At 38.6% G+C, this 18,374-nt stretch overlaps 2 protein-coding genes across 9 annotated transcripts in view; one reads left to right on the top strand and one right to left on the bottom strand.

The window, feature by feature from the left end:
- Nucleotides 1-18,374, bottom strand: part of Dnm3 (dynamin 3) — a 500,231-nt gene that overhangs the window by 331,270 nt on the left and 150,587 nt on the right. For all 8 annotated transcript variants that reach the window (XM_037211326.1, XM_028864441.2, XM_028864444.2 and 5 more), the window contains exons 5-6: nt 2,514-2,612; nt 1,778-1,938 (exon numbers count right to left, since the gene is read on the bottom strand). In XM_037211326.1, the coding sequence (XP_037067221.1) occupies nt 1,778-1,938; nt 2,514-2,612 (260 nt within the window). The remainder of the gene's footprint in view (nt 1-1,777; nt 1,939-2,513; nt 2,613-18,374) is intronic.
- Nucleotides 12,463-13,630, top strand: LOC114689966 (vesicle-associated membrane protein 3-like). The gene has a single exon (XM_037211328.1). It carries the CDS (start codon nt 12,922-12,924, stop codon nt 13,255-13,257), a length of 336 nt encoding a protein of 111 aa, XP_037067223.1. The 5' UTR covers nt 12,463-12,921; the 3' UTR covers nt 13,258-13,630.

Here is an 18,374-nt window from a genome sequence, read left to right as displayed (position 1 = left end):
CTCTCTCTTCAGGATAATAGCAAAAATCCTTTATTTCTGCTTGTGAACATTAGTGGCCTTAGCTTTGGTCTGCCTTTCCAACTTTATCTCTCACTACCCACACACCCTTTTCCACATCTTCTAGACACAGTAGCATTCCTCTCAACCCCTCAAAAAAGCCAGACCATTTTCCATTCTGCAATACCAGCTATCTCTCAGAGCCACAGGTATACATCACACTACTGATGAAGTTATCCTGATTTCTAACACAGAGTGACTATATGTGAAGCAACAGAGAGCGATTATATAGGAAAGGAAAGATCTTCAGTATACAATCCAGTCAAATTCCATTCAACATGAATTCAGTGATGTCCTAACTTGGTGATCACTTGTAATCTAAATGACTAATCATGCCCTTCTACTATTCAAAACCTACTTTATTTCTAACATATGTCCAATTATATTAGTGAATTTCCTCTAGGATATTTTCAATCTTTTTATCATTTTCTTAGCCTATGAAGACAGCAACCTAGAAAGTGTGACTAGCACTGGCTTCATTGGTAGAATATTGTGGTTCTTGCATGACTAACTTGTTGCTCTTTAAAATGAATTGGTGTCTTCTTGTTGTTGTTGTTTTTGTTTTTTGAGACAGGGTTTCTCTGTGTAGTTTTGGTGCCTGTCCTGGATCTTGCTCTGTAGACCAGGCTGGTCTCGAACTCACAGAGATCTGCCTGCCTCTGCCTCCCAAGTTCTGGGATTAAAGGTGTGTGCCACAGCCACTCAGCTGAATTGGTGTCTTAAGTGATACAGTAATATGCTGCCTCGTGGCTTCTAAATGCTCATTTGCTCTTAATTAAAAAGCATAAATTTATGGTATTCTATTATATCACTTAAAAGTATACTACTGATCTTTATTTTCTACAACTTCCTCAGTTGTTTCACCCAAGTGCTTCAGATACAGTATCAGCTACTATTACCTGACAACCTTCACTGGTTCCTTCAATGGGCCAACATCAGGATATTTGTGACTACCTGACTCATTGACAGATTATGGACATAGAAAACAGTTCGTATAGAAATTATTAGGATATTTGTGACAGAAGCTACTCACAATATAAAGTCAATGCAATGGAAAGTCAAGAAGGAAGCCTGTATCCAATGACCACCCATGCTTGCCACAATGTTCAACTCCCACATGGAAAGAAGATATGTATGTAAGTCTACTAAGGACTTATGGAAAAGGTGTATGTGATTTATGGGAGATGGAAGGCTGAACACCAACTCTAATTCTATTTATTTTGAGTGAGTGTGTTATATGGAAAAGGTGTTTTGGATTAGTGGAAATCAATGATTACTTACTTCATCAAGATTTATTGTTTCAATATTTTAAATTAAGAAACCAATAAAGATTTAGCAAAACCATAAAAAAGTTAATGGAAAAAAATCTAACTTAACCATCACAGCTTGGCATTTGAAACAGATCTGAAGAGACTACCTTGTCAGAGCTACATAAGTCTAACTTGAGATACTATGTATTGTGAGTGAGTGCATGCTCACACATGTGTCTCCTGTTCTAAATCTCTTGATGGCTGTTCCTAAATCAGTAAGTGTTTTTGCTTTGAATACTGTCAGCAATATTGAGGTGAATTCAATTCAATGAAAAAGGTAATTGTGTGGGTCTAAATATTGACTTTTAAAATTATCAAAAGCAGAGTGTCTTATTTTAAAATAAGAAATGTTAATTCTAATAATCTACACATTTCATAATTGTACTTACTGCTTGAAAGAATAATTTTACCTGATTCAGGACCTTCTGGAGGTGGGGGGTCCCCATACGATCAGCAATATGTCTATAAGCCGGGTGAGAAAGGAAAAATTTCCTTTCTGCCAACATGGCCGCCTTAATGTCCTTCTTCCCATCTATGTCCTTCTGGCTTCTGTTGACCACCCCCACGTAGCCTGAAATGAAACACAAACCTATGGGATTTGTCACATTTCCTGTTATTTATTCTTGAGAAACTTCAAGGCTCTCTAACAAGCAAAATTAATTTTAAGGCCTAAAGACTGAGTCTCCTTACAACATTTAATCCAAGACCTCACTATCCAATAAATGCCACTGGTTTGGCTATTGATAAATTGTTGAAATCAACAGAATAATACCCTCACTTTTTAAAGCTCTATATGCTTTAAGAAACTATATCTCAACAATAGTATCATACAGCAGGCAAGTAAATATCTGACTTAAAACAGGATGGTGTATATTTATGTAGCCTATGATGAATATTTATAACCTTCCTTCAAGCTCCTTCCTTCCCCTGTTTTCCTGTTCCTGTTATTTTAAGAAATAGTTCTCCTTTTGAAACGTTCCTTAATACAACACTTGGGAACATTGTGCCATTCCCTATAAAGTATAGCTAATAATAAATCACCCCCTTATAACAGAGGAAGCAGTAAAGCCAAGCTTCCCTGTGGCTCGCCAGTCATTTCTCTGCCATATTATAAAAGGCAGGCCTGTAGAAACCACAGTACATTACCCCTTCGAAGAGGCAGCAGCTTGTTCTCCAGCACATCCCTGGCATCAGTTCCTTCATCCATGAGATCCAGCTTTGTGATAACGCCAATGGTCCTCAGACCTGTATCATAAACAAACACAATTGTCACTACATGGTTTGCAGGGAAAAAAAAAAAAAAAAAAAAAAAAAAACTAACCAATTCAAGGGACAAAGTATCTTAACACTAAAGGGAAGGCTCATATTCCAGGCCCCTTTCCTGTTTCTCTCTAGCTTCCTTTGCTTCTTGTTTACTATCACACCAGTCTGCTGATTACCTATATAATAAGTAAAAGGGTTACAAACCTACTTATTCATGAGATACTTTTCCATCCAAGAGAGAAAAGCAGTTATATCACAAAAATACTTCTAAACAGCCATGTTTCACTTAACCATGAGAACATAGTCTGAGAAATGTGTTATGTGTAGAATTCATCACTGTGCAATGTAATCATTACAGAGTATGTTTATATAAAGTAAGTGGCACAAGGCAGCGTCTCAATGGGGCCTCCTGATGTAAACAAGAGATGCAATCAACAGGAGATGTGTGAAATTGCAGCCAGTCTAAGACAGAATAAGGTTTTATGGTTGACATAAAACATGTGTATAGAGATGTTCATGTTCATGTATGTACATGCTTGTGGACATCCAAAATAACCTCAGGTGTTGCTCCTCAGGTGCCATTGACCCTCCCTTTTCTTCTTTATCAATAAGCTCTGTTGTTAGCCTAGAACTATCTAAATAGGCTAAGCTAGTCAGTCTGTCAGCAAGTCCCAGGGTCCATCTCTGATTTCTCAGCACTGAGATTGCAAGCATGCAACACCATGTTCAACTTTTTGCCTGTGAGTTCTGGAGCTCAAACTCAGGAACGGTGAGGCAAGGCAAGCACTCTACCAACTGAATTGTAACCCAACCCCTTGACACTTTTTATGAATAGAAAAAGAAATAAAATAAGCTCTTAGTAAATAAATCAGTAACACAGTCATCTATTACCATTACAAAGTTTCTAGCACATACATAATTGAGTATGTGATACCCTCCTAACCCTGACAGAGGACTGGGCAGTCTCACAACAGCATCACCACAAACATGAAAGGGGTTTCACCCTGGTGTTGTGAAGGCTATGACATCACTGGGCTCTAGGAATTTTTAAGTTCCATAATGATCTCAGGAGACCAATGTTGTATATGCAGCCCGCCATTAATAGAAATGTTGTTATATAGCATTGTAACTCTATGAGTTACACACAGCAAACATACTGAAAGGCATAAAATTTCACTATATTTATTAATATCCTTCAAGAAAAAGAAGTCTTTGGACTCAGATGAAGTAGAGCAGAGATGAAAATGTAAGCAGAAAGGTCAAAGATGACGTTAATGAATCCTTCTGGAAAACAATAGAAAAATATCTTTAAAAACCAGATAAATGACCGTGAAGATACAAAGTCTGAAAAATTGGTGTCCTGGAGAGAAAAGCCCATGCAGAAATGTTCATGGGTTAAGCAGATCCTATTCAAGAAAATGTTTCCAAAGTGAAAGATATGAATTTATAAGTTGAATGAACTCAGCAAGTGCCAGCACGTAGTGAAAACATATGCAATTTGTCATGTCAGTGTAAGATTTCAAACCACTAGAAACAGAATGTTCCAAAAATTCTGCCAGATGAGTCTAAATAGGAAGCCACATGAAGATGGTTGGGAGGCGTGGCCATCTTGGCATTCCCAGAAGCAAATTGGAAATCCAAAAGCAACAGAGAAATTGTTTCAAAATGTTGAAGGAAAAAATATTTAACCTAGAATTCTAATTTATCAATAAGTGTGACAGTAGAAAAATCTGACTATTGACTTGCTAAATCCCAGAATATTTAAACTCCTTTTGTCTTTTAGGTACCTAGTAAAGTATGTACCCTACAAAACGGGGGTGCAATTTAAAGAAAAAATGAAAACCAGGATCTGTGCAGGGTCTTCAGCAGTAAGGTTGCACCCCTTTTTCTGGAAGGCACCAAGGCCAATGGTGGTAGCCTATATTGGCTTTTTAGGGGGCCAGAGGGGTCTCTTGGACTCCCCCAAACAATAAGTCAAAGGTTTCCCATGCTTGTCTGAGGTTTTGTTGGGCAGTCTATAGTTTGGGGGAGGAGCATTGCCCCCTTCAACTTCAGTTATATATATATGTGTGTGTGTGTGGATTATATGTAATTTTAATATATATTTATACATCCTTAGTGTAACTTATCCCTCCTCTTCCCCTCTCCAGCTATGTTTAGAATCAAATATGTGTGTGTGTGTGTGTGCGTGTATGTGTGTGTGTGTGTGTGCATGTAGGTATGAGAGAGTGATGTGAGGACTTCTAAGTTTTCTTCCTCCACATTACAAAGTCAAATAAAAATTCAATAATTTTAAATGTCAAGAAGTAGCAGTATAACTATATTATAGAGAAACAGAGGCACAAGTACCAAATGCAATAGCTCCAAGGGTTGAAAGTGGGTACCTCAGGAAACAGGGAATCAGGGACCAGGATAGATGGAATCAAAAGATTTATCAAAAGGTAAAATGTCTTTTGATAAGTGTCTTTACCATTACCAAATGACTTATACATGCACACACACACACACACATATATACACATATATCTTAAAGTCAATCTATACATGTGTGTGTGTTGTGTGTGTGTATACATACATATATATGGGGGAGAGAGAGATCTTAAATGTGTATGTGTATATGACTTTAAGGAATGTTTTTAAAAGCTGGTTAAAAAGCATCTCTTTCCTACTCCTGTATCTCTGAAAAGGCAGCCATGTCCTCACTTAGTGAGGTAGAGTACCAGAAATGGAAAAGAGGCTATTTTCTTTCTCTTCACATGTGGTTCCACAAATAGGTGGCTTAAAATAATCAATGAATGAACTCCTGCTGGCAGACTCAAGACCTGCATTGATGGATCTCAAAAAGCCATTGTCAGACAAGATTTCAAAGGCTTTCAAGGCACGCCCCTGGGAATTTAAAGACCTGCATAAAACAGAACACATTGTTGATCCCTGATCCTGTGCCAGTCTCATTAAGAACTCAAAACGAAAACCATATGAGATGGGTGCTATTATTTTCTCAATTATACAGGTTGAGGAAAAGTGAGAGGAAAAACACACTTGCCTAAGGGGTCACAGCCTGGACACATGGAGCTAGAGTGTGGTGGTGCTAAATCCAACAACCTCATTCCATTTTTAATCCCACTAATTTTCTGCATCCCAATTCTTAGATTCTCTAAGTAATTAGCTGTGTTACTTGACAGCTTAATCATAACATCTAGTTCCACTTGTCTATAGAACTAGGGGTTGGCTACAAGTCAGAATTCTGGAGATGGGAGTGATTTCCAGATTTAGAAGAGGTATCTTTAGAGATGAAGGAAGAGCAGGTTGCAGGTTAAGACACTCCTGATCCTCTTGATAAAAGACTAAGTGCAGAGCTGATAACATTTTCACTTTTGTGTTTCTGTGGTGCTTTTCTCCAATAAAGAACAGGCATGGTGCTGAGAACCAGTGAGTCCTGGGAATGACCTTAAGAAGACATAGACACTTCCAAAATCTGATGCTTATGTAGACAGGAAGTTGAGTGCACTGACTACGGAACAGACCTCTCATCCCTTCTCATCTCTGGGGTGTTCATTTCTTCATCAGTAGGAAACTGCATCTTCCAGTTGGGCAGCCACACACCACAGCGCCCTGCTGCCCAGGAGTAGTTATTAGCAACACTCGTCACAACTCTCAAAAGATGGGCTTTCTGAAGAGGTTTTATAGGCACTCCGGCTCATCACAAAAAGAAAGACAATAGCGACTGTGGAATCTAAATGAGAGTAGTGAGAGTCTAGTCTGGCAGGTAAACATCTCAGTCCATCTCCACAACACATAAAAATATAAACGGGCAAAGCCAGAAAGAAACCCCTCACACATCTGTCAGATGGAAGATCACAGTGAAAGTTGCTGCCAAAAATTTCTGGCAAGACAAGTAAAGAAAAAACAATCTCATTTTACAAAAGTAGAAACTTAGAACCAGAAAACTCACTGGCAATCAGTCTCAGAGTAGGGAAACCTAGTTTGTGCTTCCGAAAAACAATCTTTGGGGCATTACAGGGAATGTTATAATTATCCAAGGACAATGAGGTGTAGCTTCCCAGCTGATGGTGTTACAGATGAGTAAACTAATGCTCAGTGTCGAGGCAGGAAAAGCTAAATACTGCTAGATGGACTTCAATGTGAAAACCATGAGAGTTAAGAGCAAGACACCACCACATTGTGTGCATGCAAGTGTGAGTGTGTGTGTGTGTGTGTGTGTGTGTGTGTGTGTGTGTGTGTGTGTGTTGCTTTGAGGAGCTCAAGGCAGTTCTTAGATAAGAATCACCTGTGGTGGTGAGAGGGGCAGGACAACTAATTTGAAGTCTGCCAAACAGCCATTCCTCTTAACATCTTTCATCTTTCTTCTCTGTTTGCTGTCATCAGCTACCCTGACAAAGGCAACTTAAGGAAGGATGGGTTTATCTCGAGGTACAGATTATCATGTGGGGAAGTCAAGGCAGCAGGAGCTTGAAGCAACTGTCACGTGCACCTAACGGTCAGAAGCAACAAGTGTGCATGCAACCAACCAATGCTCAGCCTGATTCCACCATGTTATATGGACCAGAATCTCTAAGGAACAGCCCCACCCACAATCAAGACAGGTCTTCCCACATCAATTGACGTAACCAAAATAGTCCCTTATAGGCATGTCCAGAGGCCCATCTCCCAGATGACTCCAGATCCTGTCGACTTGATAGATTATAAACATCATTATAAACATCACACATAGTGTGCCCCTAGGAGAACCTGTCAATTAGGGATGTAATCCTCAAGGGACTTTTCAGGGCAAAACAAATCAATTGACGGAAAATGTTCAATTCAAGGAAAATGTTTAATTCTAGCCTGTCCTAGACATCTCTGCTCACCTAAGAATGTGGGGGAAAAGGATATGAAACACTTACAAAATCTAGAGGCATGGGCTTACTAAAATAGTGACCTAATTACTGGCTATAATAGAATATTTTCTCTCACTCAATACTTTACCCAATGTGTTATGGAAGGCCCATTTGTCATTTCCTATACACAGTAGTATATCTTGTCTGGTTAATGAGGAAAAAAATTACAGGGCATACCAAGAGACAAGAAAAAATACCACCGTTTCAAGAGGCACAACAAGCATCAGAACCAGAACTAGATATGGCAGAGATGCTCAACTTAACAGACTTAGAATTGTTTTTAAATGAGATTACAATCCCAAGGACTGCAATGAATGGTACACACCCTGTGAGAACAAATAGGCAGAAAAGGGCAAGTGCTGAAAAAAGAATCCAGAAAAAATGCTAAAGGTAAAAAGCACTATAGCCAGGCGGTGGTGGCACACACGTTTAATCCCAGCACTCAGGAGGCAGAGGCAGGTGGATCTCTGAGTTTGAGGCCAGCCTGGTCTACAGAGCAACTTTTAGGACGACCAGAACAATACAGAGAAACCCTGTCTTGGGGGCAAAAAAAAAGCACTGTAATAGAGTAATAGAAATGAAATAGAAATTACAAGGTACTCAAGTTACTCATAAAAAAAAATACAGTGTTATTTAAAAGTAGACTTGAATTAGTGTGTGTATTGCTAACTCTAGAGAAAACACTCAAAAGATAAAATACAACAGAGATGCTAAGAAAGTAGAGAAAACTGAATCATATAAAATTCTCAATTAAAAACAAAAAGGGCAGAAAAGGAATAGACAAAATATAAAAAAGACAAGGACAATACATAGGAGACATTAATTTAAAGGTAGCTATTAATCCAGTGACATCAGTAATCACATTAAATGTCAATAGCTTAATTGCACCAACTAAAAGATAAAGGTTATCACAGTGGGCCAAAAAATAGTCTGAGTATGGTGGTACATGCCTGTAATCCCACCACTTGGGAGACTAAGTAAGAGGACTGTGAGTTCCAGGAAAGCCTAGACTACATAGTAAGTTCAAGGTAGCCTGAGACACACATTGAGATCATGTCTCAAAATAAAACCAAGGGCAGGGGATAGAGCTCATTGGTAGAATACTTGCCAATGTGTACAATGCTCAGATTCAATCCCCAGCACAAAAGGTAAGTCAATTATATGTTACCTACAGTAGAGCCCACTTTAAGCAGAAGGACATATATAAATTAAAAGAAAATGAATAAAAAAAGGTATATCATGCTAGAATTCATCAAAAGAGTTGGAGTATCTTTATTAACTTCAGACATATAAAAGTTCTTCCCAGCAAAAAACAGTGTCAAGAGAGTGATAAGACAAGTACAGATAGGAAGGAAATATTTTATATACATACATATACAAAAAACAATACATATACAACAATATATATATATGGCAAAGGAGTATTTCTCAAAATACACAGAGAACTCATGATATACAAAAGAACTGTTCTGGGAGAAATAAAAACCTTCTAATTCAATAATATGGACAATGGGAAGGAAACACCTTGAGTAAAATACCAGAACAGGTGCCTCAAGAAGAGAGAAGCAGATGGTGAGTAGACATTTAAAAGATGCTCAACATCTACATTACTAAATTGTCCCAGACTGAGGCAAATACCTGAGAGAAACACTGTCTAGGAGAATTTATGTGGTGCCCAATTTTGGCAGACTCCATGGCTTTAGTCCTCATGGAAAACAGACTGTCATGGCAATGAGGGTGTGATGGGAGAGAACTGGCTATATTGTGGTAGCCGAGAAGGCAGGATAGAGCCAGGACAAGGTACAAGGTGTAGTGCTTGCTCCCAATGACCTGTCTCCAACTAGGCCTCACACCCTGAAGTGTCACCACCTCTATTCCAAACCCTTCAAAACAGGAACCTATGGGGAATTTTCCATTCAGACCATACCAGCATCATATGTCATTAAGAAGCAGCAATTAAAACACCAATGAAGTAACAGTATTCACCTATCAGAATGGCCAAAACCACAAAAGTGGCAACACCAATGTTCTGTGAGGTAGGAAAATCTCACACATTGCTAGTAGGAATACAAAAATGATATAGCCATTTGGTAGGAGGAAAAAAGAAACACCACACTCAAAAAGGTCAAATTTGTAATCACATCAGTCCCGTTCCTTACCCATGTCTACAACTTGACTGATTCTGATCTCTAGTAAAACCCAATTGTAATATACCTTCTGCCTAGCTATTGGCCATTCAGCTGCTTCTTAAAACCGGTCACTGTGATGCATCTTCACACAGTGTAAAGGCATATTCCACAATATCCAATGACTTCCTTTTTCCTGCAGGACCACTAGTCTTTACCTCCCTATCTTCACAACGCCACTCACTTCAGCTTCCCTACTCCTTGCCTTCCTGATCACCTCTAGGTATCCTTCAAAGTTCATGTCAGGCCTACCCACAGTCCTTAACCAGATACTCACAAATACAATTCATGGCTCATTCTCTTTGCCTTCAAAATTCTCCAATACACTGAAATTGCAGCTCTACACCACCAAGAGTATGCTTATATTATGTCATCCATGAACTATATATAATGTGTATATGTTAAGTCATTAACATAGGTGGCAAGCACAGTGAGAATTTAGTGTATAAGCCAAACAAATGAATGAAAATGCAAAGTTAGTGTTTTTATCAGGATCATACAGAAGTTGAAACACAGATTCTAGAGAAGTTCCATGATAACAATCTCCCATGCTAGCTAAGTTTACTGTTTAAAATACACACTGATTTATTACAAGGATGCTACCATTTCTTCCATTTATGTGTGCTACTAAACTGTAAGTAGTGTGATTCTTTTCATCTAATTAAGAAGTGGAACCACACCAAGCCACAGACAACATTATCAGTTGCTAGGAAATCAATCTGGAACACAGTGGACAGTGATAAAAATAACAGTAAAAATAGTCATTATAGAAGTAATACAAAAATATATACAACAAGATTAAAAACATACTTATTAAATCAGATGCACTTCAGTTAATTCATGGTTTAGGTTTGGGTGGGGTTGGGGATGAAACAAATATAGTTCTTTCTATTTGGCAATGGTTATGAAATATTTTATTTCTAAAAGCACCCAGTGATGAATAGGAAGAGTTTAATCTATTTTCTTCTATAAGTTTTCCATGGGTTTAATTTCCTATTACTTCTAAATCTGCTGAAAACAGTTTTCATTTTCAAAATCATCAGTTGATATTATTCCATGTGTTACTAAATAAAATGTTAAGTACATAGTATAAAATAATAAAAATTCATGATAGCAGTACAGAGTCTATCTTATTCTGGTTCTGTAGAGACTCTATCTTATTCTGGTTTCCTAGGATAGTCCAGAGACAAGCCAAGTATTTGGAAATTGCAATGTCTGTAAAAGGAGGAAAAATATATCAGAAGAGAGGAAAGGGAAAAGAGAAAGAACAGAGAACTGAAAGGATTGGTTTAAAAACAAGAAAATCTGTGTACAAAGTGTTTCTTTCAAAGATGTTATACTCCAAAACAGAACTGAGGCATGAAAAAGAAAAATGATCCGCATGCTCCTAAACCTCCTGCTGTGTGTCAGCTGAACACACTTCCTTCTCTTCCACCAGCATGGGGCTAAATTAAATTTCCAAGTCTCATTTACAATTGAGTAGCAATGTGCCTTATGCTGTTCCTGTGATTAAGACTGAGCTAAAGGGATATAAACAGAACTGGCATATACCACTTTTAGAGTTGGTATATATAATTTCCCACATCTGTTCCTAAATGTTCTTTTGCCTTTGTCTTGCTGAATAGAATCATAATAGGTCACTAGGTCTTTAGGGTGGCAAGATGGAAGGAGCCTGGATTCTGAATGACATGAAGAAAAACAACTTGTCTGGGATGACGGTACTAATGCCTGAGTCCACTTACTACTGTACATTGATAGGCAAGGTGGATCTTTGAAGAAGAGAATTGTCATAATGAATACCTGACATTGGAAGGTTAAGTGGCAGAGAAACAAATACTTCAGGTTCATTAGAAAGCTGATCTGTGTTCTATAATGATTGTAGGCTAGGTACATATAGTAACCTGTACCCATAGGAAAGATGTATCTATAGGAAAGATGAAGAGTGTTCATTTGTCTTGACTGTTCCTTGCCACTAAAACAAATAATTTCAAAAACTTATTAGCTCATACAAGAAATTTATCATTTGTAAATAGAAATAAGAGGTTTATTTTTAGAATAAATTTATAGATTTAAAGAAATCTATAAATTCGTGTCTGTTGGTTTTTTTAAAAGCTCACATGTTCTTATGAGTCCAACAGTAGAAGAAAATGAAAGTCAATTAAGAATTTTCCATTAAGCAAATCATCAATAATTTCTGCCTCAAGCTATACAAGAATAATGGAATTCAGACATACCCTTCTTTGGTGAATATGTAGTGTGTGTGTGTGTGTGTGTGTGTGTGTGTGTGTGTGTGTGTGTGTGTGTGTGTACGTGTGTGTAGTGGTCATATCTATGGGTGCACATGCTGGGGGTGTACACAACATCTATTCACATGCATGTAGAAATCATAGGTTGAGGTCATGTGTCTTCCTCCATCACTCTCCATCTTTGAGGTTGTATCTCTCACTTGAACCCAGAATTAGCTGATTCAGCTAATCTAGCTAGCCAGACTTCTCCAAGTATCTCCTGTCTCTACCCCTGCCCCATTGTTGGGATTATGGACAGGCTATCTATCACACCCATCCAACATTTATGTAGCTACCAGAGGTCTCATCTCTGGTCCTCAAGCCATAAAATTCATGGCAAGCACTTTATTCACTGAACTGTATCTCTGCAGCCTTAGACACACCTCTCTTTCCTAAACTATAGAAAACTGGACATGCATTCATATAAAAACTGCTTCTGACAATGAGTAACATGTTTCACAGGACTGTGACAGTGAGAGAATAAAAACTAAATGACTACACAGCCACTTTCTGCTTGGGGGCTCTTTCCAGACTGTGAGTAGGACACCATCGAAGGAGACATCATGTTTAATTCAGGAGACACAAGCTAGCTAGCATTTGAGGACACTGAGACATTAGACTTTACAGAATAATACACCAGATAAGAAGAAGCTAACAAGAGGGAAAAGCTCCAGAAATTTTCACAAGGATTCTTTGAGTCTCTGTAAACAGCAGTACATGTTAGGTAAAACTCCATTTGGCTAGCAGGCAAAAGAAAACATCTAGGATACTCTAAGCCAAATAACTCCCAGCGCCTTCATAGGAATGGGAGTCATTTAAGATTCTACCAGCAAACACAGAGAGACCCTGTAGAAGATGAGATGCTAGAGGAACCAGACGGTCAAACCTGGGAAACACTACTGTAGACCAACCCTTTGAAAACATGAAAAACATACAAAAAAAAAAAAATCCAGGCAAAGTCGCCGCCGCCAAAATGTCCACAGGTGTGCCTTCAGGAAGTTCAAGTGCGGCCACTGGCAGTAATCGAAGACTCCAGCAGACACAAAATCAAGTAGATGAGGTGGTTGACATCATGAGAGTCAACGTGGACAAAGTGTTAGAAAGAGACCAGAAGCAGGCAGGTGCTTCTCAGTTTGAAACAAGTGCTGCCAAGTTGAAGAGAAAGTATTGGTGGAAAAACTGCAAGATGTGGGCGGTAGGGATCAGTGTCCTGGTGATTGCAGTCATCATCATTGTTGTGTGGTGTGTCTCTTCATGAAGAACCTGGTGAAACTGAAGCCCACTGTTCAGGAGCGTCTTCAAGACTTTCTACTTAGAACCTGCTGTGTTATTGAGCTTGTTTTTCCAAATGATTATTTTTGTTAGTTTACATACAGTTCAGTGCCTAGAAAATGTGCCTTTGTTTTAATATACACTCCAAACTGGGGGGTGTGCCCTATCCTGCACACATTTTGCACAGTGCCTTCACAGATGTATGCCCCGACTAGGAAAGCGGACTTCTGATGTTCCAGAGTGCTGGAGTCTGGATGGATGTTGTCACTGACAACTTGCTGTGGATTCCAGGAAGGGAATTCTGTTCAGTTCAGCTGTCCCCACATCTGACATCGTCTTCAAAACCACATTTTAGTTTGGGTGATTAGATTACCAGTGCCTTTCGAGAAGAACACTACTGCCTAATACAAATTGGTGACAATAACAGGGTGTGCCTTGTTTTGATACTTGGCTCATTTTCTTTAAGAGGACCCTCCTTTTTGTAAGCACTAGTGACTCTTGCTGTATTAAGATGCTCTCATGTTAGGTGTGAAGATGTTTACTTTCTTGTTCTTGCTGTGTATCGCGTCTAAAAGAGTATTTTAATCAGAAATAACCCTTGAAAAAGTTTTTGTAGGACTATGACCAAAGTTTCTTTTTTGCCAAAACTGAAATACAATGTCCGTTAAGTCTGTCCCTAATAGATTTAAGTAAGTGCCAAATGTAACTCAGGTTGTCCTTCAAGGAAAAAGTGTTTATATTGTGTGAGCCTTCAACATTTTCACAGTCCTTCCTGTGAAATGCTGTAGATGATACTCCTTCAAATTTGGTTTCTTTCATAGAGCTATAGAGGTGAGCTAAAGCAAGCAGTTTGCAGACTGAATGAGAGGCTGTGGCCTCTAGTGCAATGTGAGCAGCAGCTCCGCAGCCTCACAGAGTCATTAGCAAAGACCGGAGCTCTTGAATCCTATTTACTGCTTTTACTCATACTCCGCTTCCTAAATCAGTCCTCTGTATTATGCCTGAGGTGAGGCATTGGTCACTTCCAAGTGGATAGCTAACCAGAGATGCCTGTTGCTCTTAAGACATAGCTGTTGCCATCTGAGACACTTTGGTTGTGTATATGAGACTTTCATCAGGGTGTGGTTCAAAGACGGCGTTCAGGCTTGAATGTGAATAAGAAAGCAGGGAGGGAGACACGGGCTTCCTTTGCTTGTGCCAGTGCCACCAGAATGTCCTGGAATCTGTGTTTGTGTGCAAAGTGGCATCAGTCAAGATGGAATAGACTCTGGTTCCAGTTTTTTATTTGTTCCCTAACATTACTGAAACAGCACAAATATTGAAAGCATGTCCCACTATGGGAAAGCAACATCAGCCTGGGGCCTCTGTCTTGGTCTGACCCCACAACCTTGGTGCTGTCTCCTCCATACTCAGACCCATGTAACTCACTGGCTTCTGTGTTAACACAGTAATACCTTGCTTGTCTGTGCATTCAGCTGGGAACTTTCCCGCTATGAAATCCTGAATAAAGTTGTTTATTAACATGAAAAAAAATCCAACTGATCTTCAGGTAATGCAACTACTTTCTTTCTTTTTTTTTTTTTTTTTAATTTGCTACGCCAATTTTTATCAGCCTAAAAAGGAACTAAAAATAGCAAGTGAAGTGAAAAGGGCAGAACACCCGACCAGTTACACACAGGTAGACACCCCGGAGAACGTCACCTACCATCCCGCCTTTCTTCACTGCACTGCACAAGCTAACAGATTAAGTATCTGTTTTCTTACATTAAATCCCTAGGATTTGCTAAGGTTTTTGCAAGTCACTAGGTAACACATACAGTCCTAAGGAAATAATGTCACTTAAAAATCAGAACTGGACACTAATTAAAGCGAGCTTGTGTGTGTCTACTGCCTTAAACTAAAAGTGAGACATTGCTTACAAACTGTGACGAGCCACCCTCCACTGGCCGGCTCACTACTCTGATCTTCAGGTAATGCAACTACTTTCTAATACAAAGTCTAGCACACTTTTAAAGAACACAATAACATTCAGAACTCAATTAAAGAAAATTCAAAATATCTGATGTTTAAGGCTAGAGAGATGGCTCAGTGCTTTAAAGTGTTTGCTGCTCATGCAGAGGACCCACATTTAGGTTCCAGCACCCATATCAGGCAGTTCACAATTCCCTGTAACTCTAGCCCTAGGAAATCCAATGCCCTCTTCTGGCCACTGTAGGAGCCACACTCATGTGCACATACTCCTACACAGACACACATGTATACACTTATTTTTTAAACTAAATCTTGTAGCTGGAAGATACATAAATTTGTATCAGAAAGTTTTCTATATAATTCCAAACTATTTGGAAATTAGGGAATAGGTCTTGAAATAACCATGGATTATAAAAGAAGACACAGAGAAAGAATATAGACAGTCCTCAACTTAACTATGGTTCAACTTAGAATGTTAAAAAAAAAAACATTTATTTATTTATTTGTGTATACTTGTGTCTATGTATTTTGACATGTGCATGTGTACACATTACACATGGGGAAGTCACAGAAAAACTTTCAGGGTTTGTTGAGGGATGTCTTTCTGTATGCTGTGAATATATGCTGTTCCCATTGGTTAATAAATAAACTGCTTTGGCCTATGGCAAGGCAGCTTAGAGGCAGGTGGGAAATCCAAGGAGAGACAGGAAAGAGAAAGGCAGAGTCTGGGGAGAGATGCCAGCCTTCCACCCAAGGAACAACATGCCGGCAGACCAGTAAGCCACAGAACATGTGGCGAAACATAGACTAATACAGATTGGTTAATTTAAGATATAAGAACTAGATAGCAAGAGCCTGCCATAGACCGTACAATTTGTAAATAATATTAAGCCTCTAAGTGATTATTTTATAAGTGGCTGAAGGACCCCCAGGGCTGGGTAGAAATGGAGAAACAAAGGACCATGGGGGTGGGTGGCGGGGGGAGAGGTACAGGTGAGACTGGAGAAAACTTCCAGCTGCAAGGGGTCATTTCTCTCCTTTCTCCATGTAGGTCCCAGGGACCCCAGGTCATTAGGCTGGGCAGCAAATGTTTTCACCCACTGAACCATCTCATCAACTGAAGGATGTTTGGACTCTATGATGATACAAAGTAAGACACATTCAGTAGAACCCATATTCTGAATTTTACATTTGATCCTTTTCTGTACTGGATGTCTGTGGTACAATATATAGTTTTATGATACTAAGCAATGACAGAAATCTACAGCTCATAGCCAGGAAGCAAACAATTGGTTCTCAGCAGTATACTGTGATGCTAAGCCATGCTGTTCCAGATATTAAGTATGTTGGTGGTATTTAAAATTTCTATGGGATTTTCAACTTGTGCCAGCACATAGCTTTATCATAAGTAAAGGATCATCCACACTCTGAATAAAATAAAAGCTCACCATATCAAAACATTCATTATATAGCTACACTAAAGCTTAGAAGATTACAAATGCTATTACCAACTAAGAAAGATTTCAAACCAACAATCTAAGTTTCTATCTCAGGAAATTAGAGGATAACCAATGAAATCCAAAATAAGAAGTATAAGTATTAATAATAATAATGGAAGTTGATGGAATAGGCTATAAATAAGTAATTGAAACAGTCAATTAAATCAAAGGCTCGTTCTTTGAAAAGATTGGTAAAACTGTCTATTTTTACTCTTTAACTCAACTTTTACTGGAGCCCTCAGCCAAAGCAAGAAGGACAAATCAAATATATACAGTTGTGAGGGAAAGGGTTCATTTGTTTATTTTCTGTTGGTTTGTTTGATATAAGTTAAAAAAAAATTTCACACACAGCATGATTCTATATGTAGATTGTTTCAAGGAACCAACAAAATCTATGAGAGCCAAAAAGAAGTTTAATGAAATCACAGATTACAAAAATAAGAGCAAGCTACAAAAATAACTCATAGTCTTATATACTATTGGTATGCAATAGTGCAAGCCAATGAAACTTCTTATAATGATGAAAAATGCTCCCAATGTGTGAAACTTCCTAAGACAAATGCTATTAGCCATGTGAAACTGGATGCCGACAGTACAGCAATGCCATGGAGAAACTAATTTTGAACTTTTATTTACTTTAAAATCATTTAAATTTGAATAGCCTCGTGTGGATAGAGGATAATATACAGGATGGTAGGAACTATAGATTTAATTCATTCCAAACAAAAACTCAGTAAGTTTTTTTGTAGAAACTGAAAAACTGATTAAAATTTCAGATGAAAGTATAGCATATCTATTATAAGCAATAGTATATATGTGTGCATATATATATAAACTCTGTTTCAAGCCTTGCTATAAAACTTTACTGATCACAACAGAACAAAACAAGCACAGGAATAAAGCCAATAATAAGAAAAAAAAAAAAAACAAGCACAGGAATGGGAACAGCCACATAGACAAATGGAATAAAGCAGTGAGTCTGGAAATATAGATATAGATGTAATAATCCACCAATAAATTATCAAATATGTAAGACACAATATGCATATATGTGGTGTTATTTGTAATCTAAGAAATAAAGCTTGCCTGAAGATCAGAGGACAGAGCCAGCCACAGAGTTAAACATAGAGGTCATGCAGTGGTGGCACACATCTTTAATCCTAGCACTCGGGAGGCAGAGATCCGTCTGGATCTCTGAGTTCAAGCCACACTGGGCTACATGAGACTGATCCAGTCTCGAAGAGAAACAGAGCCAGACAGTGGTGGCACACACCTTTAATCCCAGTACTTGGGAATCACACACACCATTAATCCCAGTACTTGGGAATCACACACACCATTAATCCCAGTACTTGGGAATCACACACACCATTAATCCCAGCACTAGGAAGGTTGATATAAGAAGTAAAATGGCTGGGCAGAGAAAGGCATATAAGGAGGGAGGAGACAGGAACTCGGGCCCTTTCACCTAAGGACTCAGAGGCATTCAGTCTGAGGATTCATAGAGACAGGGTTGGCTGAGGATTTGGTGAGGTGAGAAGTGGCTGTGGCTTGTTTCCTCTGATCTTTCAGCATTTACTCTATTATCTGACTCTGGGTTTTTATTATAAAGACTATTTAGGATTCATGTAAC

The sequence above is a fragment of the Peromyscus leucopus genome, chromosome 15, assembly GCF_004664715.2.
Source record: "Peromyscus leucopus breed LL Stock chromosome 15, UCI_PerLeu_2.1, whole genome shotgun sequence".
Taxonomy (NCBI): domain Eukaryota; kingdom Metazoa; phylum Chordata; class Mammalia; order Rodentia; family Cricetidae; genus Peromyscus; species Peromyscus leucopus.
The sequence above is the reverse complement of the archived record's forward strand: the minus strand, read 5'-3'. Positions and strand labels throughout refer to the sequence as shown.

Coding starts and splice junctions, on each gene's coding strand:
- LOC114689966 (XM_037211328.1), top strand. CDS start 12,922: ATGAAAAACATACAAAAAAAAAAAAATCCAGGCAAAGTCGCCGCCGCC.